This window comes from Alexandromys fortis, unplaced genomic scaffold, assembly GCF_014885135.2.
Source record: "Alexandromys fortis isolate MF-2015 unplaced genomic scaffold, M_Fortis_MF-2015_v1.1 scaffold_1, whole genome shotgun sequence".
Classification (NCBI taxonomy): Eukaryota; Metazoa; Chordata; class Mammalia; order Rodentia; family Cricetidae; genus Alexandromys; species Alexandromys fortis.
In genome coordinates this window covers 34,494,399-34,520,867 of record NW_026067927.1, presented here as the reverse complement: position 1 = coordinate 34,520,867, position 26,469 = coordinate 34,494,399, and the positions used below count along the sequence as shown (strand labels likewise).

At 54.6% G+C, this 26,469-nt stretch overlaps 2 protein-coding genes across 6 annotated transcripts in view; one reads left to right on the top strand and one right to left on the bottom strand.

Annotated features, from left to right (window-relative positions):
- Hk3 (hexokinase 3) overlaps window positions 1-4,129 on the top strand; it is a 35,873-nt gene extending 31,744 nt beyond the window's left edge. The window contains exon 20 of the mRNA XM_050144472.1: window positions 4,002-4,129. The gene's annotated coding sequence lies outside the window, so the exon portion shown is untranslated. The remainder of the gene's footprint in view (window positions 1-4,001) is intronic.
- Window positions 1-26,469, bottom strand: part of Unc5a (unc-5 netrin receptor A) — a 55,402-nt gene that overhangs the window by 10,111 nt on the left and 18,822 nt on the right. For 3 of the 5 annotated variants that reach the window (XM_050144478.1, XM_050144475.1, XM_050144477.1), the window contains exon 2: window positions 4,009-4,230. In XM_050144478.1, coding sequence (XP_050000435.1) covers window positions 4,009-4,230 — 222 coding nt within the window. Of the gene's footprint in view, window positions 1-4,008; window positions 6,884-26,469 lie in introns of those variants that run through there. The other 2 variants (XM_050144474.1, XM_050144476.1) reach the window with 1 other exon arrangement.

The window sequence follows — 26,469 nt, the reverse complement described above, 5'->3', positions numbered from 1 at the left end:
GGCTGGTGGCTGGAGGAGTCTGGGTGTGCCCGAACAAACCCTTCTGCCACCTCACTCAGATCCCCACCTGCTGCAGTATCCAGAACCAGGCAGTGGGGTGCTTCGGGGAGGGGGACCAGTCTCTTTGACAACCTAGAATGGAGGATGCCTGGGTCTCCATGCCACTTCCCACCCCTAGTCTACAGCCAAAACCGCTGTCCCAGGAGTGAGAAAAGACTGTTTGTTTCCAATTTCTCCTCCTCCTGACCCCAATTTCCCTTGGGTCACTGGCTTATCAGAGAGAGAGAGAGAGGCCAGCCGCCAATGTGTTTCCATTGTTAACAGAGAAATTCAATTAGGGTTGCATTGCAGGAGCAGGGAGCCCAGCTGAGCCAGCCAGCCTGGGAGACTGTTTTCCTTCTTCATTTCTCTAACATGTCTGTCTCCCTGACCCCTTCCCAGACCCTCATGGAGTCTCTCCAGCTGTAGCACTGGGACCAGATGTTTCTATCGCTCGTCCCATCCCCCGGCTAGTTCTTACAGGTGTGTATGTGTGTCCACAGTCTCCTCTGGCTTCTATGACTAGTAGGCAACCAATCTCTGTTGTGGACACTTTCTCCTGATGTTCCTACTCTCTCGGGTGTCGGGTTGGGTGGGGCTGAGAACCAAGGTGCCTTTCACTGGGCCTGGGCGCCTCAGCTATCTGTCAAGCTCACGGCACACTTGGGGCCTCCAAGCTGGGCTCATGGTGGAGCAGGGCCTCTTCTCCCTTCTTCTGTCTCAGGGTCAGGGATGGACCACCTCCAGAACACTCTGGCCTGTTCTGAGTGTCCTTGCGGGGGGGCAGGCCTACTGATGGCCCCCAAGCCCCTGCCTCCCTTACACGGAGGTTATTCACCACATAGGGGAAGCTTAGCTTGGGAGTCACAGCACTAAGCCAAGTACTTTTTTTGTTTTTCTGTCTTTCTTCAGCCCCCTCCCCACATCTTCTTCCTGCTGCCGTGAATGGAGGGGTGGAGGGCATTCATCCACAGTGACCTAGCTTCAGGCTGCACCTTCAGATCCACAAGCTTTGAGGGCTGAGGGGAGGGGGAACACTAGACCCTGCCCTGCCTTCCAGCAGCTCGTTAAGGAGCCTGGTTCCTGGGAGCGGATCCTGACTAGGAAATATGAGCGGGTGCCACAGTCTTGGAGAGGAAGCAGGGACCCTAGGGTGCTTGGACTAGGGCTGTGTATGTGTATGAATGCAGAATGCACACGTGGGAACCTGCAGTGGGGACTTGCTGAGTGCTTCTGGGAGGTGGAGGATTAGCTGGGCACTCTGAAGTCAAAGTGGGCTCCTTCTATCTGATTTTAAGAAGCACCCAATTTAACAATGAATTATATTCTGTATCAGAGGCCAGTGCTTGCTTTTACAGATTCCAGGTTTCCCCTGGCCTTCTGGATGGGAAGCGAAGGCAAAGGATGGGCATTTGTCCCTTGGGAGAGACTCTCCTGTGCCACCGTAGCCCTTACACATGAGTGACCAGGGCTCAGGTCTGTGTGGACTGCTAACCCCTGCCACACCTGTCTGACCAGACCAGTTCAGAGTCTGGTATGTGTACTTGCAAGACACTTCTTGCCATGGCCTCTGTGCATAGTTAGGGAAAGCCTTTCTCCTGGCCTTGTGGCACTCTGATTCATAGCTGAGAGAAAATTAACTCGGGGAACTCTGATGTGCTGGCCATTGGTAGCCTGAGCCTTGAAGTTCAAGGCAGAAGAGGGACCTGGTGGCTATGTGGGATAAGTCCCCATGATTCTGCTTCTGTTTATGTGGAAGGACAGCCAGCACAAGCGCCAATGGGAGTATAGGGTGGGGACTGTCCATGTGTGTGCTGCAAGGTGCAAGGTTGCTCAGGCAGACAATGCGACAGCAAGATGAGGGGGGATGGACAGGTCCACGGCAGGGTTCACGATGACATAAAGAGGTACCCTGCCTATGCAATTACAGTTTCTCCTTCAACCTGAAAAGACCGTTAACTTCCAGTCCACAGATTAAAACACTGCTTCGGGGTTTGAGGGTGTTTCCTGCGGTTCTCATGCCCAGATAATGTGGGTTCTGGAGGTGCACCCACAGTCAGCAGGCCATCCGCACCACTAGTCTTGGGAGCTACTGCTACTATCAAGACCTTTCTTGAGCTATGCTCCCCAGCTTCCTCCTGCAGGCGGGAGTCAGCAGCCTGAGAGCTGTGGGGGCCGAATCTTTAGTACCTAGCCTGGCACAAGGGTATGCAGTGAACACTTGGGGGTTTGCAGGAAGGAAACGGCAAGCAGCAGGTATGGATACAGTTGAATCAGTACAGGATGCCGCGCTCAGCCAGGAGTTGCTAACCTAAGGAATAGGCCAGGGGAGTAGAGAGTCCTTAGGACCTCTGCTGGGGGGCTGAGCTGGCACAGGGTGGGGAGGAATCCCACCTCTGTGAACTCTGGTGGCAGGGGATGGGTATCCTCTTCGTGGGCTAGGAAACCTGATTGGAGCCCTCTGGGGGTCCTGGGCAGGTCAGGGTCAATCAAGGCCTCGCTCGGCCCCCTCTGTTGACCAGACTGCTTCCGGGGACTAGGTTATGCTGTCTGAATCCAGGGCTCTTCGGCTTGCATTCACAATAGCGAGCACTTCTGACTGTCCTCCCAGACCGCAGCTTCACCATCTGTCCTGCGCCATCCTCCCACGGCACACATCTGACTCCAGTTGTCCTGACATCTGCCTGCACCCCAGGCTGACTTTCCCATCCAACCCCAAGCCATCGTCAAGGGTCGGTGTTCCGTCTCTCACCCTATCCCTTCTATGTACTTCTAAACTTGGATGCTATCCCTCCTCTAGAGCTCCTCCTAGGGCAGCCACCACCCATTCCCGCTTCCCTGCAGCACAGGCCACACTCTGGGTCACCTTCCTGGGTCCTGATCCCAGAACTGCTTGTCTGTCTGGCTGGCACTGTGGCTCACCCTCACGCTGGTGGCCTACACATCTCAAATGGGCTGTCTCCTGGGGTGTATGCTGTATCTCAGGCTGGCTGAGGCTGTGGTGGAAAGAGATGCAGGCCTAAGCCAGAAGGCTCCATGTGTGTTAGTGGCCGTTAGTATCAGTTCTGTTCGTGTTAGTATGGCTGCCTCTGAGGCCCTGCTTTTGGGGAGTACTGGAAGCCAGTGCAGGGCTCTCGACCCACCTGTCACCTGAGACTGGGGCTGGCAAGGGGCGAGCTGCTGTCCTACAGGAGGGTCAGTACTTCTTGGTTTTGCCTGCTGCTCGTCAGAGCCCCTCCACCCCTGTCAGCTGAGTCCCCTTGGGTCTGCTTCTGTCGGCCCCCATCCTGTGTCACCCACGGTTCTGGTCACGTCACTCTGCGGTCTGAAATGCCATAGGTCAGTGGCATTCCTTGGGTTCTCTTGTGTGCATGGCTGGCCTTTGTTTGGGCTATGTCCTTGGTCAGGGTATTTTTTACCTCTTCTCTCTCTGGCCATTTCTGAGTTCTCCATCACTTAGCCTCCCCCGGAGGAGCATGCCTCAACTCTGCTCTCCTCTTACTAAGAAGTCAGCTACTGCCTGCCTTTCTTGGGGGACTGTGTCCCCAGCAGAGGGACTGTGAAATGACACAAGTGTGCTTGCACAGAGAGCAAAAAACAACCAGAGAATGCATTCTTATCGTGTGGCGCCTACTCAGTTCTACCCCGTTTCTTTTCAGGCGCCTCTGGACAGGCTTCCCTGATGTTATTAATTGCTGGGAGACCCTGGGCCATTTCAGTGGATGAATGTGTGTGTGTGTGTGTGGGCTTCCCTCTTATGTCCCAAGCTAATGGTCAAGTGACGTCCCAGAGAAGACCTTTGTATATTCACAGAGTGCCAGGTGTGGGGGTTCTGCCTTCCCTGGTGATCTAGAAAGAAACAAGCCAGGAGGCGGCTGCACCTGGTCCTGCAGCTTGCAGGTGCTCACGGACCCTCAGGGCCAGCTGCTGTCTTCCAGTGACCACAGCTGCCTTCCATCCAGGACTCACCGCTGCTGCTGTCAGTGCTGCGCTCGATCACGTGATCCACCTGGCGTACCCACTCCCCATTGCACTTGAAGAAGATCTGGGTGGCGGGCACAGCCTTACACACCAGCAGCACGGGCTTATTCTTCACAATGTACACGTCCTCGGGCTCCACCAGGAAGTGGGGAAGCAGATCTGGGCTGCCACCAGGCACTGGACTGGCCACTGTGGCACTCTGCTGGGCACCTGTGGGAGGAGGACGGGAGGAGGTAAGTCGGGCCTTCCTGAGACCGGCCGAGGCAGCTGGCGTAGCAAAAGCCTGGCTTTGGGTGGGACCAAGGGAATAACTAAGTGCAGGCTGAGCCACTGAAAACATTTCCTAGCCTGTGTCCTTATCTGCAAGTCAGTGTAAGAAAGGGCCCATGACCTTCTGAAGACAAGGGTGGCCCAGGGTGGCTAAGGCAGGTATCAGCACTCACGGAGCCTTGGACATAAAAGACAGTAGTGAAAACCCCATATTCTCCTAGGAGAAGTTTTGGGATTTGGCCCTGCATGCCCGTGTCCCAGCAGGTCTAGGTGAAGGTGGAGGGCCCTGGCAAGTCAGATAGGTGCCATTAAAGTACCAGGTGAGTGGAGAGAGGCAGGGGAATGTACCCGGGATGGAATTTTGTATGGTAACAAGGGGATGGACTGAGGGAAAGGGTTGGTGAGGATAATGGGGGGCATGTTAGGGTGGATGCCGGAAGAGTCTTCCTGGAAGTTCCAGGCCCTGAGCCACTTCCCAGCCACTCCAGGAGACCCGAATATGGGTTTCCTTCTAATTTTAACTCAAACCCACCACCAGCCCACAGGTCATTTGTTACTAATTACACGGGTAATTGGCTCTGAGGCATGGGTGGAGGTAAACCCCCAGAGCAGTCTGAGATGTCTGTCTACCAGCAGGACCCCTGCCCCAAAGGGTGGGGAATGCCGATCACTGAGCAGCCCCAGCTGGCCTGACCAGCCCTCAAAGTTGCAGCAACTTCCCACCAACACACACATCAATGGGGCCTCTAGGCATAGAAAGTGGGGTCACTCCCAGGAAGTGTGTTCTGTTCCCCGGTACGGGTGACCTTGGGAAGTTAGGTGAAGTCACTGACTTTGCATCTGTGAGATGGGGTCACTCCAGTGGTTTGTGGAGGTTCTGCCTAAAGAGGCAGGCTGCTCTGAACAGCCTCCTCAGGAAGGTGGAGGCTGTTAGCACGGTCCTCTGCCCTTCCTCCAGACCTCGTTCCTTCTTTTAAGTCTCCCTTGCCCCTGCCTCCCTGGCCCCTCGTCTGCCAACCTGTTCTTTCCTCCCGTGAGTTTCTGCAGCCCCCCCCCCCGCCCCCCAACATTCTTACGGCGCTGTAATAAAGGCGAGAACACAGGCAGGCAAGGAAAATGGAGTTGCCCTTCCCAGACCACCCTCTGTCGAGCCTGTTAGGTCCCGGAACGTGGAAGAATAGGACAGATGGGGGAGAATCCAGACCTTATGCAGAAGTCCCTTCCCTAGAACCCCAGCTCTGACCCTGCCCTCTGGAAGACCACCCTCTGACCCACTTAATTTCTCTCTCTCTCTCTCTCTCTCTCTCTCTCTCTCTCTCTCTCTCTCTCTCTCTCTCTCTTTCTCTCTCTCTCTGTGGCTGGGATGGTGGGTGGTGCTGGAGACTGAGCACGTGCTCCACCCTTAAGCTCCACCCACAGCCTTCAAGCTTAGGGAATGCTTGAAGTCTGAGTCTGGCTCACTGGTGCATTTTAAGGCGCATGCAGACCTCTGAGGTCTGGAGAGCAAAGGTGTGGGAGTGGGGTGGGGACTGGGGGCTCAGGAGGCAGCTCTAGAACGTGGGTGTATGTAAGTGAGTGCTGGCAGACATGCTAGCCTCTCAAGACATGAGATTGGACAAGCCACAGCACCTCAGTAGCCCCAGAACTGCACACATGAACAGCCAAGCTAGCCTCAAGGCAGGGCCCTGCGGAGCCACCACAGGTCTTCAGGGCAGGTCTGGGTCGGCTTCTGCAGACCTCCCCTTAACTGGCGGAGGCTCAGCATCATAGCTGGGGCCTGTCTCTTTGATCAGAGCTGGATGGGCACGGGTCCCCCGTGGGGTGTGAGGCAGGGAGTGGGCGCTCAAGTCTCCCGCCTCTCTATCGATCAGCACGACAAGCCCTACTCACGTCAGCCGCCCGCTGAACCCAGCACAATCCCTCATGTCTGCATTTAACTGCTAATGAAAAATAAATGTACTGTGACCAATAAGGGACATAGCTCACTTCTCCAGGGCCTCCGTCACACCACTCTGGTGTGGTCTCCCTCCCCTTTCTGGGGTGAGGGTATTTATCAGGAGGCCCCAGGGGTCCCTTCCAGGCTGTAGCCCTGTCCTCTGTCAAGGACACTTATGGGTGAGTGGTGTATTTGGGCCAAGTCCTCTAGGGACAGCAGGGTGCTCTCTGGGTGCTCAGAACTGGTTTCTCTCTTGGTAGCCCCCGTGGTGGGCATCTGCACACTACCCCTGCCCACATGTTTGAGAGTTCTCATACCTGAACTACACTGCACGTAGCATGGACAGCCTTAGCCGCCTCCTGCCACGGTGTGGGCCAACTACACTGACCACTTTCTCTATGACCCCTGCCATCAAGGACGGGACCCAGCACTGCAAACTCAGACCCAAATGACCTAGGACCCTGCTATGAAGCACTTGACTCCTCTAGTTGGTTCAGACATCCCATTCCCTGCTGCCTCAGCGGGCCTGCTGGTTCTGCTTCCACTGTTCGCCTGCTTGAGGGGGTGTCTGAAGATAGGGGCAAGACCCTTGGCTGGCGGTAGCCCTGAACATTCCATTCTGGCATCTGTCACCCCTCCCCATTGGTTACAGAGAGGCCTACTCTTAGGTACTGACTTCCCACCTCCCACGCCCATCTCAGCCTGAAGACTACACATCCTCCCTCTGCACTGGGGCCTACCCTCACTGCCGTGGCAGCTCTCACCACAGGAGACACAGGTGGGTGGTCAAAACTTCTGTCCTCCCCAGTCCTGGTCCCTGCTGTCTGTCTCAAAGCTACTTAGGATAGGTACTCACAGTGCAGACTGGGGATGGATGCCTATTGCTGTCATCCCCAGGGCTGCTGAGGGCCAAACACGGGGCACACTTTGACTGCAGGAGGCTCCTGGAGCTGCATCTGGAAGCCTGCTCAGCCCAGTTCCTCCAACCTGGCCTTTCCCACCCACAGGATGAGAACCAGTAGCCTTCTAGGGCTGCTGTGAGGCTGTTAGGCTGTGGTCACCAGGGACTGCTGGCCAGGTACGTGGGATGGTTTAGCCCTGAAGTGAGGAGTCGTCCCTGCTTCTCTCGAGAGAGTTTGGCTGCTCACTTTGTCAGAAGCTGGCACTCCTGCCCATGCTGCCCCCAGCAAGACAGGAGCAACACCCTAGCAGTCCCCTTCACCATGTCTACTTGGGGATGAGGGGTGAGCATGAGTGTCTACATGTATGTGCAAGTGTGTGTACATGAAGAGACAGGCTGGGGGCCAGAGGGTGGTAGCTACAAACAGGAAGAAAACTAGATGAATCCCTAGGGCCAGTGGCACAAAGAGGCAAGAGAGTCCTGGGTAAGGGAACCTGCTACCTCTTCTGTGACGGGAAATAAACACTTATTTGGCACCCAAAGTGAGTGCCTGAGGCCATTCTGGGCTTGGAACCCTGCAGAGGCAGGCAAGCAGCCCTCTTGCTTGGGAAAACAAGCAGCCCTCTCCGAGAGGCTTGGGAAAACAAAACCCAGTTCAAGCACTGCCCATACCGACAGGAGTGTGGGAGAAGGGAGAGATGATACTTCAGATGGGGTAGCAGGGACCCAGAGGGACCCAGAGGGACCCAGAGGGACGCAGGCTCAGGAGGGGATTCTGAGCCATGGCCAGGTTAAAGAGTGCTTAGGTTTAAAAAGGTATAGTAAGGGTACAGGAAGTTAACTGGGCTTGCTTGAGACCAGCATGGTCAGAGCAGAAGGACTTGGGGCGTGTGTATGTGGGTGTGTGTCACAAAATTGCAGAGGAAGAAGAAATAGAGGACTTTAAGACCCAGGAGGAACTTGGGGTTTCACATGCAAAGACAGTACCTTGGGGGAGGGTAGGCATGGATGTATCAGTGTCCCCCTGGGATGTATCAGTGAAGCAGCCTGCTCGTCTGGGGTCTCAGGTCCACAATGTCACGGGGACTAGTTTAACTATCAACGTTCCACAATTGAGAAGCTCCGGGGAGATAGTCTTGATGAGGGATCTTCTAGATAAGGTTGTCTGTGGACACGTCTGTGGGCACTGTCTAGATAAGGCTGTCTGTGGACACGTCTGTGGGGGAGGATGCAACCCACCAAGGGCAGCAACATTCTCATGGCAGGGCATCCTGGACTGTATGAGAGCAGAGAAAGCTGGCTGAGCATTCTTGTATTCTCTGCTCTTGACTGATGTCACGTGATCAGTTGTTTCAAACTCCCGCCACCTTGATTTCTCCACAATAACGGACTGTCACCTGGAGCTGCGAGCTAAAGGGAAGATGCTTTCCGTCTTGATATTTTTATCACAGCAGAGATGAAGTCAGGACAGTCACCCACCTGAGCATCTGCTCCATCCCATGAGCCTCCTTCCAGGATACAGGCTCCATACAGAACTGTGGTGGGTCTGACTGCGTACTGCCTTTCTTCAGACCATGACTCCCATGGGCAGGAGCCCAGGTCTGGCTTAGATGGCTGTAAAATGTTTGTTAAATGACTGAATGACCCCAATTCTCCCTAAAAATTAACAGCTGTGCAAGGTAGCCCTTCCTTCTTGGTCTACAAGAAGACCCAGAGAGCGGGCAGAGAAGCCCACCGGCAGCTGCAGGTCTCGTACTGCAGGATACTCAGTTCTACTCAGGTACGTTGGACATGTCTCTGCGTGAAGCTGAGCTTGACTATCCTCACTGCTGTGGGGAAGATAGGAGCTTCCTGTGTATCTCAGAGGCCCAGGGTGGGTGTGAACATGTTTTCAAATGTTTTATTTTTAAAAGTACCACGAAAATATGAGGTGCGATTAATCAAAGCTATTAGTGAGGTTGCATTTACTAAGTAAGGCTTCATCCCAGCCAGCAGGGTAGGAGGGGCGGGGGCAGGATGTCACCTGGCCTCCCACAGCTGCAGCCAGAAGCGAGCTCTTTCACCAGCACAGCCAGCACCCTGCTACCTCTTCCTACCACCCGCTCCTTCCATCCTCCCAGCACCCCTGGGTGAGGCGAGCACAGTCAGAGCCAGGGGCAGGATGGCCAGCTGCTTTTCTGCCCCGCCCCTTGGCAAAAACAGACTGGGTCTGAAGGGGGGGGCTGTTCCCCAGCCCTGTGTGTTGTGCCCCCCAACTGCTTTGAGCTGGGGGAGGGGCTCCCAAAGGCTTATTCATAGGTGATGGCTCTTCGCAGGTCTCTCTGGCCTGGGTGTCTCAGCTCCCCAGGCAATGTGGATGCCCAGGAAGGCAGGCAGTGAGAACTGCTTCAGGAAAATATTGCCTTTGGTCTGGGGCTTGAGCTTCCCCTCTGGCCTCACCCCGGGGACTCCCTCTACATCAGGTGGCATCTTGACAACTTGGAATCCCTCAAGGGCTTTAGCACATCCTGTTCCAGGCCCTGCCTCCGTTCAACATTCTGGCTGACAACACCCGTTTTTCTTCCAAGAAAGCCAACACTCAGCATGCCACGTGGCTGACCCTACTCCACCCTGCCTGGCTCCTGGTCCTACAGATCCCCCTCTGCAGAGACGGGAGTCCGAGACCTTGACTGGGATGAGGGACAGGTTCAGAGCTCTGGGTGGCCCTGGAGTTGCTCTGTTATTCCCACAGCAGAGGGCCAGAGCAAGGCCAAACACAAGGTGAGGTCTGAAGCAGTAAACTGGAGATGGCAGAAGGCCAGACAAGTAGACATCTCAGCAGCCACTGAGGCCTGGAATTCCACCAGGCCTGAGTTAAAGGTAAGGCTGGGTTCCCAGCCAAGGTGGCCAGTTCTTTCCTTAGCTGAAGCCACCTGAAGTCAGGACCCTTTGCCCCACTGAGCTGTTTGCACATCTATCTTCTGGTGGCTTCTGCTCCACCTGTAATGCCTGCTCAAACTTCCCTTCTTGCCAGAAGTTTTCCTGACCCCAGACAGTGCCGACCACACTCCTCTGAGCCAAGAGACAACAACCATATAGCCAGTTTTAGGTATGTCAATGCCTCAAAGCCAGTGACAGGAGTGTTTTTACCTCCTACCTATCTCCAGAGCCAGACCAGTGTCTGACACATAGCAAGCGCCCAACAGGGTTTGCTCAATGAATGCTGAACTCATTACCTGGGAAAGGACCAGCACCCAGAAACAAAGGGCAGGAAGTAGAAAGCACAAACTCTCTCTGTTCCCTTCCAATCAATCAGCAAATCAAGCAGTTCACCGGGAAGAGAAATGGCTTCCTCAGAAAACAGAAGTGAGCTCTGGGGAGGCAGAGACCTTCCTGTAGGGGGAGTAGTCTCCAGACCATGAGCCACTGGGCATGGCAGAGGAGTGCAGAGGGGTACAGGAGCAAGGGGGGGGCTGCAGACATGCAGGGTTGGGATTCCTTTAGGCTTGAAACAGCTTCAAGACTTATTTTAATTATTATTTTTTTCAAATTCCGTAATGGGAAGTTTGCCTACAAAGGCCTAATATAGAAGGATACATACATTCTGGGAGGAGGGGAGGAGAGGTGAGAGGGAGCCGGGAGAGAGAAAGCACAGGCAGAAGGGCAGGAGAGGGAGGTAGCAAGTCCCCTACACCTGCAGACTGCAGGTCTGGGAAGGGGGGCACGTGGGGTTCCAGGCGGTAACTCAGAGCACTTGTCTGAAAGCGAAGACAAGGTTCCAGAAATGCACCTCAGGAACCTTTGCAATCCCTAGAAACCTAGCAGCCCTTGGCACTGCCCACCAACTGCTTCAGTCTGGCTGCAGCCTAGAAAGAGCCACATCTCCCCATCTGTGAAAGGACGCGCAGTGGTGACCGCACAGGAGGAGGCAGGGTCAGAGCAGTGACACCCTTGGTCATCTGTCTCTCCAGCCATAGCTCCTAGCCACCCAGGACTCCCTGGGGGACAGGTCGACACCCAGGCTGTGGTGACAGCGGTGGTCCCTTCCATTTAGGATCATGCACAAAGAAGAGACTGGAGTGGGAGAGACCCCACAGTGTCTTGGAAGGTATGGCCGTTCCCGACCTGCTCTCAGACACATGTGTGCACACACTCTGGTTTCCATGGTAATATGTGCATGGAAGGTGTCATAGAAGCAGAAGCCACCATTCCAAGATTGGAAGAAAGTCACCCTCGTCCCCAGTAGGTTCCAGGGGCTTAGACACAAGGAGAGCCACAAGCATGGTGAAGACAGGCAGGCAGACTGCATGCCAAGGAGGAGTGTGGCCTTATGGACTAGCTCCAAGGATGGTGGCCAGACACCCTTGCCCTGGCTGCTGCAGACCAGGCATGCTGGCACTGCAGTCCTAACTGCCTCCTGTTGCACAGAAGAGAAATGCATGTGACACCAGCCACGTATCCCGCAAGTACGGTAGTTACAACATGGGCATTTCCTCAGCCTGGCTCTGCCAGAACCACCACCTCACCCTCCTCACCCGTCTCTCAAACTCACCAAACTTAATCCACCACTGGGCCTTTGCACATGCCCTGTGTCCCTCTTCCCAGAGCTGCCCCTCTCAGACCCTCAGCTCTAGTGTCACCTCCTCTGGGAGTCCCCATGGCCACACTGTATCTGCTCCCCAGTCTACTCTGCAGGTACCTGCCACAACCTGAGGTCCCCTGCTCTTTCTCAAACTGAGGCACACAGCAGCATCCACTCAGCACCCACCGGGGGCCTGGCAAGGAGTACAGTGTGCCGTGTTCAGGTGTGCCGACGAACTAACCAGTTGTTCCAACTCTATCCAGCAGCCCCCTTTGAGTGACATAGCTGTCATCACTAGGAACCCACCAGCAAAGGGAACCTGAAAGCTCTGGAGGAGCTGTGATGGGACAGACCCTTGGGCCCTACTCAGGACCCCCGGCCCCTGCCAAGGGGCCTTGCCTCAGGCCTGAGAAATAGTTAATAAAACTGAGGTCTAAATAAGCATTTGATTAACAAACGATAAAATAGCTATTGTGTCCCTGAATTAAGCTGTAATTGTGGTTGATAATTGGCTGGTTAGAATTTAATAAGCTACAATTAAATAGAATGGAATCCGGGGTAATTATGTGGTCACAGAGCCCGGGGAGAAGGGGGGAGAAGGGAAAGAGGAAGGAGACTTTTTCCTGCTTTGACTTTGCCGGTGGCATGCGGCTGTGGGCCTTCTCCTAGTTTTCATGGAGGTGGTGAGGGCACGCGTGCCTGTGGACAGTATGTCCTCCTCCACCCGTCACCTGGCCATGGCAGGCCCAGGTCCCTCAGCACTATTCAGTGCAAGGTGGCCCATGAGTCTTGCCAGGGCGATGGCAGCTTCAGCTGAAAGAGACATAAAAGAACTGGCTGGCATGGTTCCCTGCGGGGCGGGAGGCCAGGAGGGTGCTGGGAACATCAGAGAGGAGGGAGGCAGGCTGGAGAAGAGGGAGTCCTCTTGTCTGTCTAGTGACTGCTCAGGACCAGAGAGGGAGAGCCACCCATTCAAGGTCACACAGCCAGCAGCTGAAGAGTGAGGGCATCCTCACACTGGCCTTCCGACTGGAGGGTACCCCACCCTTTAATTTTTGTCTGTGACCTTCACCAGGTAAACTTACTTACAAGCTAAGAAAGGATGTGAGTAGTTCCAAAAATGTGGCACATCCCGGTGTGGCCATCCCACCGCAGCCAGGTGTGGCCCTTGGCAAACACACAGGGTTGATGGATGGCCACTGCCTACGTGGCTGTTTATGACCCCATCAGCGTTTTTACAATGTTGCCGGCAGTTAATTTAATTAAAGACCCCATCCTGGATGTGATGGCGTTTCATATCTCACGGGCTTAACGGAGCTCGCCCAGAGCGGCTCTGGGGCTGGGCTGGGACTGAAGGCTGCAGACACCAGGTGGGTCACAGTCATCAGCCCGGGGATCCTGTGCAACCCTCCAGGACGGCATTCACCCTGCATCCAGCAGTCACCACCACAGCGTGCTGCCTTCTCATTTCAACCCCCAAGGAGTCCAGGAGGCAAAGACCTATCGTTTTCACTCCGCAACTTACAGGTGAAGAAACTCACGTCTAGGCTAGTGAAGCACCAATTCCTTCCTGGCAGGCAAGGGGCTCACTGGGGCAGGAGTGGTCAGCAAATCTTGTATGTGGAGCATGGCTAGGCTCAGGTCTTGCCCCGAGGAGTGGTCTAGTCACCATGGCAGGAAATCCTGGTACAGCCCCCAGAACCACATCTGCTGTGTATGACCCATCCTCTAACACCCACGGGCCCACCGTCCGCCTGAGCCATGCCCACGCCAGACCATGGACCACCTCATAGGACCACATCTCCAGCTCACCGGCGCTCCAGTTCTCAGAAGTTAAATCCTGGACCCCACTCTTAATATAGGAAGCAGTCCAAGGAAACCCAGACACTATGGTGGGCCGAGCGCCTACCCATGGCTTCTCAACTGGCTCCCCAGCTCCTGTCATGGAGCACAGTCTAAGACAGCCCAGGAACTCCTAACAGTCTTAACTTCCCCAGGACTTCCTGTCAGCTCAGTCACCAGCTCCCAAGGCATCTCAAGAGAATCCAGGACTCTGCCCACCTGCTGGTCTCGCCCCATCTGCCTTTAAGCCTCTCTCCTGCCTACTTCTCCACTGCTGCCAGGCCACCCAGCCGACCTCATCTTCTCCCCCTTACCTCAGCTATAACCCCAGGGCTGCAACCTCACAGGTCAGAGACCCACTCCTCCCACTCCTGTGCCATCTGGTGCAGGCCCAGCCTCTGCAAGCCCTCCACCCTACAGGGCACACATGCTTCCAGCCCCACGAATTCCCAAGTCACATGACCTCCTGTGGGCCACCCCTCCTGGGTATAAGAGGCTTGTTCTTGGACCGTTCATGGGCGGTCAGAGGCCAGCTTGCAGGCGATGGCCTCCTCCATCAGACTGCACACCTGTACTGGCTGGTTTTTGTGTGCCAATTTGACACGAGCTAAAATCATCAGAGAGAAAGGAGCCTCAGTTGAGGAAATGCCTCCATGAGATCCAGCTGTAAGGCATTTTCTCAGTTAGTGATCAATGGGGGAGTGCCCAGTCCACGGTGGATGGTGCCATCCCTGGGTGGGTGGTCCTGGGTACTATAAGAAAGCAGGGTGAGCAGCCAGTAAGCAGCTCCCATCCACGGCCTCTGCATGAGTTCCTGCCCTGATTTCCTTCAGTGATGAACAGCAATGTGGAAGTGGAAGTCAAATAAACCCTTTCCTCCCCAACTTGCTTTTTGGCCATGGTGTTTCACTGCAGCAATAGAAACTCTAACTAAGGAGCCGGGCAGTGGTGGCACACGCCTTTAATCCCAGCACATGGGAGGCAGAGGCAGCTGGATCTGTGAGTTCGAGGCCAGCCTGGTCTACAGAGCTAGTGCCAGGACAGGCTCCAGAACTAAGACACACCCAGATCCCTGCCACCCCCTCTCTGCAGTGTCCTACTCAGGGGCTGGAGTTTGGAGGTCAGTGACAGCAGTTCCCTTTCGGCTCCGATCCTGGCCTGGCCACTTTGGACCTGGGTGGCCCAGCACTCGGCTGGAGAGACAGAGTGAGGGGTGCTGTGCCCACCCTGGGGTCAGCTCAATCCAGCAATGGCCACCACTCAGGCAGGCCGGCTGAGACGCTGGGAAGCAACACTGGTGTGGAGCCTCCCACAATAGAACGCTGACGACTGATTTAAGTATTTTAGACATTGTTTTGGCCAAACAAGCTGGCAGGCCAAAGCCTGAGAAGACAATGCCAAGGTCTCTCAGCTTTACAAATTAGGGTTACAGCAGGGCAAGGGGAAGCCCCCTCCCTGACCGTGAGCCTGTGTCACACACCCTGGCTCTGTAATCACTCCAGTGCGCAGTTTCTTTCTCCTGGCCAGCACTCACCCTCCTGCCTGAACCTACTTCCCCAGCCTTCAGTGGATGCCCTGAGGCCAGGCACCTGCCATCCACAGGTGCCTGGGGCTTCAGTGTGATCAACTGGTGCCTACTTTTACCTGAGGCCTGAGACACTGTCCCTTCTAGAGGCCGAGGGACCTCAAGAGCCAAGTGATGCTCTGTCTGGGAAAGGAAGAGGCAGGGAGCGGCCTGGGCTGGCTGACTTTCAGTCTGTTTCAAACTGCAACCAAGGAGCAAGCAAAGGCTGCTGCAGACAAGGGTAGAGGCAGTGGGAGCTGGGGACCCCCGAGAGGAGGGAAGGAGTCCAGGCCTGGCTTCAGTCTTCGAGCTGGGAAGAGGCTGTCTGGCCATGGCCATCACACCCCTGACAATATAGTAATGAGCCCTCACCCCATTTTAATTATCTGCTGTCCAAATAATTACCAGCTTGTTTATTTCACTTAACGGCAGCCGTACTTTTTCTCCCAATATTGATTTCCATGTTTTCCTGGTTGGTTCATTATCTTTCCTAGCACTTTAATAGGCTCCTGAGGTCTTGGGAGAAGAACATGGAGCTGGAGGAAGCAGAGAGAAGGAGCTCAAGGGAGCATGGAGGAAGGAGAGAAGTGGGCCAACCCTTACTGTACAGCCTGAGGTGAGCCCCTCTCCAGGCCTGAGATCCCAGAACCCTCATTCCTGCCACACCCCCTCATCTTGATGCAGTCAGGGTGGAATCCCCCCACCCCACCCCCGCTACCCCCAGACATGGTTTCTCTGTGTAGCCCTGGCTGTCCTGGAACTCACTTTGTAGACCAGGTTGGCCTCAAATTCACGTAGATCTGCCTGCCTCTGCCTCTGAGTGCTGGGACCAAAGGTGTGTGCCGCCACCCCTGGGTGGAATGTTTTAAAATGAGAGAAAGAAAGGGAAGAGGGGGTGGCAAAAACTGATGTGCCCTCCTTGTCAAGAGCCTCTAAAGGGACGGCAAGAAACATAGTCAAGGGAAAGAACAGAGACTCCTGGAGAAACCATACCAATGCCAAACGGGGTGGATGCCTGGCTTCCTCCTGTCCCCCTAGGAGACTCCACCCCCAGCCTTGCCCTCAGTCTGTCCCCCATCCTTGGCTTCTGCCTCACCTTGCTTGCCATTACCATGGAAACACAGGCGATGCTATGATGTCACATGGTTGTAGAAGAACAGCCCATTTCTCTAGTTTGGGGGTGGGGGCAGAGCAGGGGAAGGGAAGGTCAGGACCTCTTTTGGTGAAGATTTAGAACTTTCCAGAAGAGGTCATGTGCTTTTTAATAAATCACTAATAATTGTATGAATATTTAAATCTTAATACAAACCTGCAGTGGGCCCGGTGAGACCCACCCCCTATGTATGTATTTATGGCTCTCTGGCTGAAATATATGAAAGTTGGCATCAGTCTCGTTGGACTGCTGTTTTGCTGCAGCTAAATGGGTAATTGGGAGTGAGAGGCGCTATCCGTGGATATAAATTACCTACAGTAAACTGAGGGCATTCACCGAGAGTTTATTATCAATTATCTCTTGCTTGTTCCCCTTAAAACGAACTTTAAGTATATTAATGAGAAAATTTACAGGTCTTAATGAAATGGGGGAAGTGTAAAGTGGCTGAGCCCCTTCCCCAGCTTGGCCACCCTGGGATATTCAGCAGCCCACTCAGCAGCTTGGTCCCTTCTCTTCCACCTGTCTGTCAACCCTGTCCCTAGAGAGCAGCTCTGGGGGGGGAGGGGACAGCTTTAGGAAGACAACTGTTGGTTCACCCAACAGTTCCCACCGGGGCCTGCTGTGTGTGGACAGTCAGGTTCAGGAGACCGAGGGCAAGGAGACCTTCATCTGCCCCCTCAGCACACTGTGGGCACTGCCATCGGAGCGGCACAAATGGAGTGTGGCGGGGGATGGGAGGGCAGAGAGAGAAAGAGAGGCCAGCTCTCCTTCCAGGCTCGGAAGCTGCTCCCTGAGGAAGCCAGGAGCAGAACCTTTGTGTATCTGTGTATCCACCCTGCTCCTCAGTGTGTCTGCTCCCGCTGAGATGCACTCCAGACACGGGCAGCCACAGGCTGGCTTGCTTCAAGGTCGGCTTGACCTCCTTCTGGTCCAGTTCACCGCCTGGCAGCCTTGGCTCCCTCAGGTCCTCAGCAGCAGGACGATTGACTGTCCCTGCTGTCCTTGGCTTCTCCTGACACCAAACGTGGTGGTAGGCCCTGAGTGGCAGCCTGGAATTGCCATGCAGGGCAAAATCAGGTTTGATCTCTCCCTGGAGCCCACCCACTGGTAGAAAACAGACACTGGCCAGATCGGCAGAGCGGTGAGTCTAAGGTTGTAGCCTTGGTCAGCGTTGCTCAGGGACAGTACTGGTAGCAGCAGCAAATCCCTGGGGAACCCAATCTGGGTGCCCTGGGCAGGTCCCTACAGCAGGCACTATCAGACTATAAAATGTTAGGGTGCAAGGCTCAGGGGGTCTGTGAGGATGTCCTGCAAGGTCTCTACCCATCCTGTGCTGCATCCTTCTGAGGTGCATCTGCTCATCACTGAGTCACTGTCCCCACCTGCTCTGGGCTGACTGTTCTCTGAGGCTCCTCACGCCCAGCTGGTACCTCTACCTTTCCCTCCCTTTGCTCCTCGAGAACAATGGGCTTCACAAGGACCACAGAGCAGGACACTTCCCCTCCCCAGGAGCGGGTGTGTGATCAGCTTCTCACGTGCAAAGGCTGGAAACCTGCTCCATGTGGCTCTTGTTTATTTCGCTCCTGTCCGTTCACAGCCACTGAGCCCTTGCTCTCCCAGCTCAGTTCTGCCTCAGGGCCTTGGTATCTGCTGTTCCTTCTGCTAAGCATGTTCCTACACGTGTAGCTCCTAAAGCCCGCCCACCCCCATGCACTTGTCATGTTTTCGTGCCTACCTTCCAGTGGGATCTCTGCTGAGCTTGCTTCTTTGCTGTCTGTCTGTCTGTCTGACTCACTTGCAACATGGCCAGGCAACCCACAGGCCCTCTGTCTGTGCTGCCAAGGGAACACATAGCTCCCTGGGTATTCTCGGCTCTGGGCTGCAGAGGGTTTCAAGGTACTTTCTGTCATTGGCAGGGATAGAACAATAGGCCCTGTATGGGCTGTGGGGAGCAGACGATGTTGGAGGACACATCAGGCTAGCTACTGCAGAAGCAAGGATGTGACAGTTAGTGACCATTGGTGGCCACGACACTGGACATGGGAGAACAGAGAAGGGACAGGGCCCAGAGAAAGGGCGACAGTGTCCCACAGTAGCGTGTGGAAGGCTGCCTGACCTAGCAAGCCCTAGAGAGGGATACGGCTGCATGAAGCATCCTGGCATAGGTTTGAGGTTGGGTGAGGCAGAGCAGAGAGCAAAGATGAGTGTCATTCCCGGCTCAGTTGACTGAGTAGATGGCAGGGCAGCCAGGCATAAATAAACAGCCTATTGCGCACGTTGAGGGAGGTGAGGTGGGGCTCCTCTGGCACGCTGCAGAGGCACCAGCCTGCTCTGCTGCACACCCTGCAGACCCTGTGTGTAATGGCCTGCCAGCTGAGTGCACACGCCAGGAGCCCACAGCTGGCACCGAGGTCTGAGGTCAAGAACTCTTGTGATGGGGTGAGTGCCTAACTCCAGTCGGACAGCTGCAGCCTCAGGCTCCAGGGTCTAACCAACACACAGGACCAGGCAGACTTAGGCTCCAGGGTCTAACCAACACACAGGACCAGGCAGACTCAGGCTCCAGGGTCTAACCAACACACAGAACCAGGCAGACTCAGGCTCCAGGGTCTAACCAACACACAGGACCAGGCAGATTCAGGCTCTAGGGTCTAACCAACACAGGACCAGGCAGACTCAGGCTCCAGGGTCTAACCAACACACAGGACCAGGCAGAGTCAGGCTCTAGGGTCTAACCAACACAGGACCAGGCAGACTCAGGCTCCAGGGTCTAACCAATACACAGGACCAGGCAACCTCGGGCTCCAGGATCTAACCACACACAGGACCAGGCAGCCTCAGGGTCCAGGGCCTAACTAACACACAGGACCAGGCAGCTTTGCACGAACTTTGCTTCTCTGCCTCCTGCTGAGGAAATGGAAGGGGACTTATCCAGGCCCATGATCCCCTGACCTAGGTACAGCAGTCTGCCAGACTTCCACTGGCCCTTCCAAAACCCTTCTGGAAGCAGTAGGCACCTGTTCAGATCAGACCTTCAGGGTCGTCCTCCTAGCTCTGTCTGGACACTTTAGTGGGAACGAACCATCCTTCCACTGTCTCAGGTGGGCACACGGCAGGCCCTGGAAAGCAGAGCCACGTGGCACGCGGGCAGGTGTGGACCCGCAGTCATGACATGGAAGAGGACATTCCATGGCTGCTCCGCACTCTAGTGTCCCCTGGGATTCCAGGATCTGTCCTGAGGATCTGCTAACACCTAGGGCTCAGATCTGTCCTCTTGACACTTCAGTCACCTTGGACCCGAGTTTAGCTATGTTTATTTTAAAAATGCCTTTTTCACCCCACCCCATCGTGTGGCCTCCTGGGCTTAACTCTCTCCAGTCTCCAGTCTCTACCTCATTTCCAGCCTCAGGGCCGTTCCCTGCCCCTCCCCCACCCCGCCTCCCATCTCTGTAAATACTCCTCTCCTCTGTGCCTATAATTAGCCCCAAATAGAATATATCATAACAAACTTTATTTCTTGTGGCATCTTTCTCGCTGAAGTGTCACCGAGCGCCTCGCAGCATCAGCAGGAGGGAAGCCAGTCTCGAGGGGGAGCGGCTGAGAACCTTGCCCACCGCCAGCCGACACCCATCCTGCAACACCTGCCTTTTCTAGAACGTCACAGAAGCGAGCATATGTGCATATGTAGCATGTGTTTTCTGTGTCTGGCTTCTTCCACAGTGCCCCGCTTCTGCCGCTCAGCTGGGCTGTTCTCTGAGCATGCGGTGAACACCCTCCCGTCGCTGGGCAGTGATCTGGATGCAGGAGGATCTCCTGATTATTCTCTTGGGTTCTTTTACAAGCAACCACTGCCATGCCCCACAGTAAATATGCTGAATTAGTAAGTGACTTTGCCATGTGGTCTGTCGCTACTTATCGTGACATCTCAAACACTTCTCTCAACAGCTTTGACTCTTGCTATTCCCATTTTGCAGATGACAAACCTCAACTAGTGCTGGGTCCCACACAGCTAGATGCGGTGGAGCCAGACAGTCTGGTCTGACTCTGCCCTAAGGCCTCTGCTCTGCCGCCACCCACAGCTCCTCTGGGTTCCGTCCAGAGTGAGGCGCTCCTAGCACTGGGTGGAGAGGACAGAGTCCCAGTCCAGGTTCCCCCAGAGCGAGATGAGATGTGCATGTCAGACTCTGCCATGTCCCCGTCTGCCACCGGCATCTGTAATCGCCTTTGCCACCAAGAACCTCCAAGGGTGGAAGTAAATCAGAGCCGACACTGCTTGCTGTTAGTTTACCGTTACTATGAACTCTGAACCCCAGCGTTATAGGTTTAGCTAAGGAGTCGAAAACTGCTTCTGGTGTTCCCACAACCTGACAAAGTATAATGAAGGCCTCGCTCAGCCAAGCCACGCCCCCATTTCTGGCGAAGGAAGGGGTGGAGCTTGTTGGCTGGTGAGGAAACACAAACAAGAGAGCTATGGCGGGTATAGCTCTGCTCTGCTGGCTGGAGGGCAGCCGCCCTCTCTAGCACCCTGAAGCAAAGTGGTCAAGGGGCCATGGGGGCAAGTCTCCCCTCTGGTGCTCTTGTCCTGCACAGAAGAGGATTCTCTGAAGCTGGCCTCAACTCAGTCAGTCCTCTGAGATTCAGGTAGCAGACAAGTGGGGAGGCGAGGTGGAAAAACCTCCTTTGCCCTTGCAGGCGGCTTCCTCTAGGAAATGTCCCTGGGGCTCCAGGGAGAGAAAATCCAGCCAAGCACAAAGCCAATGACCCCTACACATGTCCTCCTGAGGGTGGGGGTAGAAGGCGAGGAGAGGTGGGTTATCCCCTCTGGAGCCCAGGAGCTCAGAGGAGAAAGTGAGCGTGGGCTCCTTAGGGAGGCTGCGAGACCGGCTGGTGGGAATGAAGGATGGCACTCGGCTCTTGTACCCTGTTCACCACCCAGCTCCTATCTCCACACCCCTCCTGACCCTCCTCCCTCTGACACTCAGTTCCTCCTTTCCCTTAGACCCACAGGCTCCTTCCCACACACCATGGTGCCATTCTATGGAAGAAGGAAGCAGAGAAGCCACAGCAGGAAACGGAGCCTCACCTCCCGGCTCCTCTCTCTTGGCTTCCCCACTAAGTCTTCTCCAGATGCTTCCCCCATAGACTGGGTCACCTCCTCCATGCACCCCCTCTAGGCAGCGTCAGGAGCAAGAACTCCACTCCCAGGCCAGAGCAAGCCCAGGCTGTGTGATCTGGCCACAGCACAGCCCTCCACAGCAGAGTCCTCCTCGGGGTGCTGCCGTCACACCCAACCAAGCTAGTGTGACTGTGCTCATCCATTGCCCCATCCCCAGGACGCATGTCCCCTCTCCTTGCTGCTTGAAGACCTTGTCGCCACAGCTCAGGGTTTCCTGGCTCTTGGTGCATCTTCCTCCGATGCCCCTGTATCTAAGCAACCCAGTTTTACTTCCATCTCCCTAGACAAGTGCTAGTGGTTTGGAGGATGCGGCAAGGATAGGGACGGAATAAAGGAATGTCCAAATACAGTGCTGTGGGGGCCGAAGAGGTGGCTGGGCCTCAGGAGCAGACACGATATCAGAGACAGTGGCAAGGATGACCTTGTATGGAGAGCACAGGGTGTCAGCAGGTGGGGTGGCTGACAGGGCCAGTCAGGCAGGGGTCAGAGAAGGGGACTGCAGGCTCAGCTGCTGACCCCTTAGCTACATCCCTGGCCTCCACTCTCTTTTCCCCACAAATGGCAACTCCATTTTCTTTGAGGGTCTGCCACTGTTCCATAATTAGCCAACTGGCTTGGATGAAACCTTAAAAGTTCCAGGGTGCATACTGACTGCCTCCAATCAACTGTGTCGCTTGTCTTGGGAATGGCAATTGACTGAAAGGATATAGAAAGCAGCGAATGAAGTCCTGGGAGTGGGGTTTAGAACTGAGAGCTGGGGCTGCTGCAGCCAACCTGTCACCAGAAGACATGGAGTCTGGGGGCCAAGGGAACAGTCCACAGTGACTGAGTCTGTGGGTCTGTCTGTCCCCAGTCTGCCACACTTGTGGGCTTTTCAATTACAAGAATCAAAAATACCCACTTACTGTTTAAGTCTATGTGAGTTGACTTTTCCATCACATTGCAACCAAAAGATTCTTAACTGAGAACCTAGATTGTCTAGAAAGCAGGAACCATGAGCAGAGAGACAAGAGACCAACCTGGCAAGACAGATCAGAAAGGAACTTGAATGATGCTATTTCTTCAGGTACCAGGGAGTCAGTGGCCTTCTTTGTAGGAGAGTAGCTTCCTGGCATCTGATATCAGAATGAGCCTCGCCATCCCCTTCCTGACTAGCCTCTTGGTAGAACCAAGCACTAGAATTGGGTTTGCTAAGAAACCGTGGTAACAGTACTGGTCCATTTTTCTGATTACTGTAACAGAATACCTGAGGCAGGCTGACCTTATAAAGAAAAGGAGTTTACTTTGTCCACAGTTTTATTTTTGCACAACCGAGACTGAACTCGGGGCTTTGCACTTGCTAGGGAAGCATTTGGCCACTGTGCATCCCACCCTTTGCCCACGATTGTGGAGGCTGAGAAGCCTTCCTGGTGCTTGGGAACAAGAGATCAGGTCACCAGAAGGAGCCAGAGCACTGGGGAGGGCAAGGCTTTCTCTTTTTATCACCCTGTGTGGGAACTAAGGGGTCCGTGAACACTACTTTAATCTCATCTGAGAGCAGAGCCTCCAATATACCAGGGACATCCACCCCACCACCACCACTCCACTGAGAACCAAGCCTCCAGCATGTCAGTCACTGAGGACACTTGAGCCATACCCAACCACAGCAGTCACTTTGCCTGGGACAAGATCTGAGAGTTTCAGTGGCCGTCTACAGGATGAGGGTTGCCACCCCAAGGGAACTCCACACTGGTCAGCCCTCTTCAGTAACTTTCTCATAAAACAACGTCGTCTGTCACACAGAAGGAGCCCCGAGCGTCTTTGAAAACAGACAAGTGAATTTTTCAGAGAGCTTTTGGGGTGGGGGACCCCACAGGAGCTGGCAGAGGTCATGGCTGGCAGAGCACAGCTCTAATCAAACTGACTTGAAATATGTGAGGTGTGGGGAGCTGTCCAGGGGCTGAACCAGCTGAAGCTCTGTCCATGGTGCTAGAGCTCCAGTCACGGCTAACTTCACAGCCACAGGCTCTGTCGCTGCTTGGGAAGAACAAAAAACATCTTCGGAACCTGGGTGGAAAAGCAGACTCCGTAGCCTTTCCGTCACTGTTCATCCCTTTCCCAGAAGACCTTCTGCACAAGGCAGATAACCTGGCAGGGGCCCAAGCAGCCTGTTTCCTCTTCATGACCAAGTCTCCAATCCTGGTGCCTAAGCTGTAGGTCCCCTAAGGGCTTGAACGTCAAACTGGTCTAGCAGCCTGTACTGGAGACCCTGGAGAAGCAAGCCAGGCAGATATCGGCACTGGAAAGACAGGCTGCGTGCCAAGAACAGTCCCCAGAGGGCCTGGCAGGTGACTCCAGTCTCCACCGTCTCATGATGCCCGTGCTGGACGGCAGTGCACAGAGGGAGGGGTGGCTTCCCTGTGATTGAGAGGGCAACTGGCTGGCACTGTGAAGAGTGAAGACATGAGCGCAGGGCTAGAAGAACCCATGGGTCACAGCTCAGCATGGGTGCTGGAGCATCAGTGAGGGGGAGGGGAGGGCGGGTTGAACACAGGTACCTGAGTAGCAGTGCGGAAAGGACAGGGTGGAGAGGTGTCTCAGAGCAGAAGTGGGCTGCGAGAGGGAAAGGAACTGTGCCTCACTGCATGCTGGTGTGCAGACGGGGCTAGCAGGGGGTCATGGCTGCCCAGGCATTTGGCCGTGCTGGGGACTTCCTCCGTGACATCATCTTCACGGGACAGAGGGCCCCTTGCACTCTAATTCTGCCCAGGAACCATTCCAGTTCTGCAATCCACGAACTTATCTAAACCCTTCTGGAAGCAATTTATATTTCCAGCCTGTATCACCTCTAGGGGAAATGATTTTCAAAGTTTGTTCCCCTGCCGAGTACAGCAGGATTTCCTGTTATTGGTTTTAAGCTGCCTCCTCCTGAGGTGGCTGGGGGCTGGGGTGGGGAGCAGCTGCCTGTGAGGCAGCAATTTAGCCAAGGCCCCTTCCTGCTGATTTTATAGACTTCAGTGTTTTCTCGGAGACTTCGTCCTGAGCTTGTTCCAGGTGGGCCAGGGTGACTTTATAGGTCTGGACCCCTTTCTTTCTCTCTCCACGGCTGCTCGGCTGTCAGTAACTTTGCCATTGCCTGTATAGTGCCATGCCTGAGACTACAGTGGCTCCATTCCACAGATGTGCAAACTGAGTTACTACAGCACACGGATCCCATTCCATAGATGTGCAAACTGAGTTACTACGGCATGTGGATCTGTGGCTGAACACCATTTCCCCGGAACTCTTACCGGCATGCCTCTAAGAAACCATAACCACAGCAGGCCCCATTGCAGGGTGCGGTCACCGTCAGCCCTGTAATGGGAGAAGGGGGAATGGATGATTTCTCCAGCTCCCTTCCCATCCTGTCCAGCTCACTGCTGTCCTTCTGGGCCCCAAACTCTCTCTGCCTAGACAGCCTCCATGCCATGACCCCAATCCAAACGCAGTGGCATCTTCTGCCCTACCTGGTGCCTTTCACGGTAAGACCTCTCCTGACATCATCATCAGAGTGACATTTTACCACCACTCAAAAGGGTTGAGATTTAACTGCAAACTCCGTAATTTTACCAAACATAAACTCTTCCAGATCTTTTATTTAAATATTGAAAGAAAGAAGGAAAGGAAGAAAGGAAAGAAGGAAGAAAGGAGTTTTGATTCTGCCCTAAAAGCTATCTCCCACTTCTTCAAGAAGGCTGTTTGGCCTTCCACAGCTTGCTCCTTTTCTTTCTTTTGTCAGCTATTTCTTGACAAGAAAACAGTTGCTTAGAATTCCAGAGGAATCCATTTCTGAGACATTTTTTTGTTCAGGGGTGCCTCTCCGCCACTGCTCAGGTGTCGTGTACTTACAGACGTCTCCACACCTCCCTCCTCCCCACTCAGCCACACACCTGCACATCGGAAGGAGCTCAGAGATGTCCTCTGCGGAGCTGTGATCTCATATGTCTAACAGGAGGGAAGGGGACAGAGCCAGGCATGAAATGCCAGCACGGGAGAGAAACGCACGAGAGGTCGGGCAGCATCTGCAGCTACTGGGAAAGGATCAGGGATTCTCCGGAAATTTGGACCTCTGTGGCTGGAGAATCCTGGATGAGGGCTGTTCCTGGCCACCAGTAGGGGCCCAGTGGTCCCCATCCAAGAGCATCTGTAGGGGACTTGCATACTATACTGCCCAGGAGCACCGAGGCTGCTCCCCAGGGAGCCCCAACAATAAACACACAGCCCCACAGAGACCTAGGAGGGAGATGGACACTGGCAAATTGAATTATAATCAGAGACTCTGTCTCCCAGCACTTAAGGACAGCTTCTCTCAGAGGCTGGGGTGGGATGGGCTCACAGGGACACAGGTGGGGGTGTGTGGGGGGAGTAGGGGTGAACAGGGGACAAGACTAAAGGGGAGAGAGTATGTACGCTCACCAAGTCCCTCCCTAGCAAACTCTGCTATTGCTTGTGGTCCTGACATCAGGTCACTCTGGCTCCCCTTTTCTTCCTTTCTTAGCATTTTTCTTCCTCCTTGGCTCCACAGAGGAAAAGACTCAATAGGAAGATCTTTAAATGAATGGCCCCTCCCTGGCCCTGGGGAATATATTAGAGGCTGAAGTGATGGCCAAAACGCGACAGTAATCCAGGGAAGACAGGGAGACGAATCAGGAAGGCTGGGCCACTAATGCCATCCATGCATCAGAGCTGGGCCCGGGAGCAGAGAGCCACTTCTCAACCCCAGACGGGACAGGAACAGAAGAAGGGAGGCGAGGGGACCCTGTCTCAGCTCCTTTGTTCTCCTCTGCATGCCTGGAGGCATGTGATTATTTCATTTCTTCATCTGCTCACTGGTGTGTTGTCTGTCCCCTGCCCTTGGCCATCAGCTCCACGAGAGTACACACACAGTGTCACTGGACATCCCAGCAGCCCTGCTTATGGCTCAGTGCCCAGAGAGGACGACAGCACAGGACAAGCACTTGTTGAAGACACAAGGTGACGCATGAAAGAACAGATGGGCAGGTGAGTAAACAGATAAGGGAAGACATT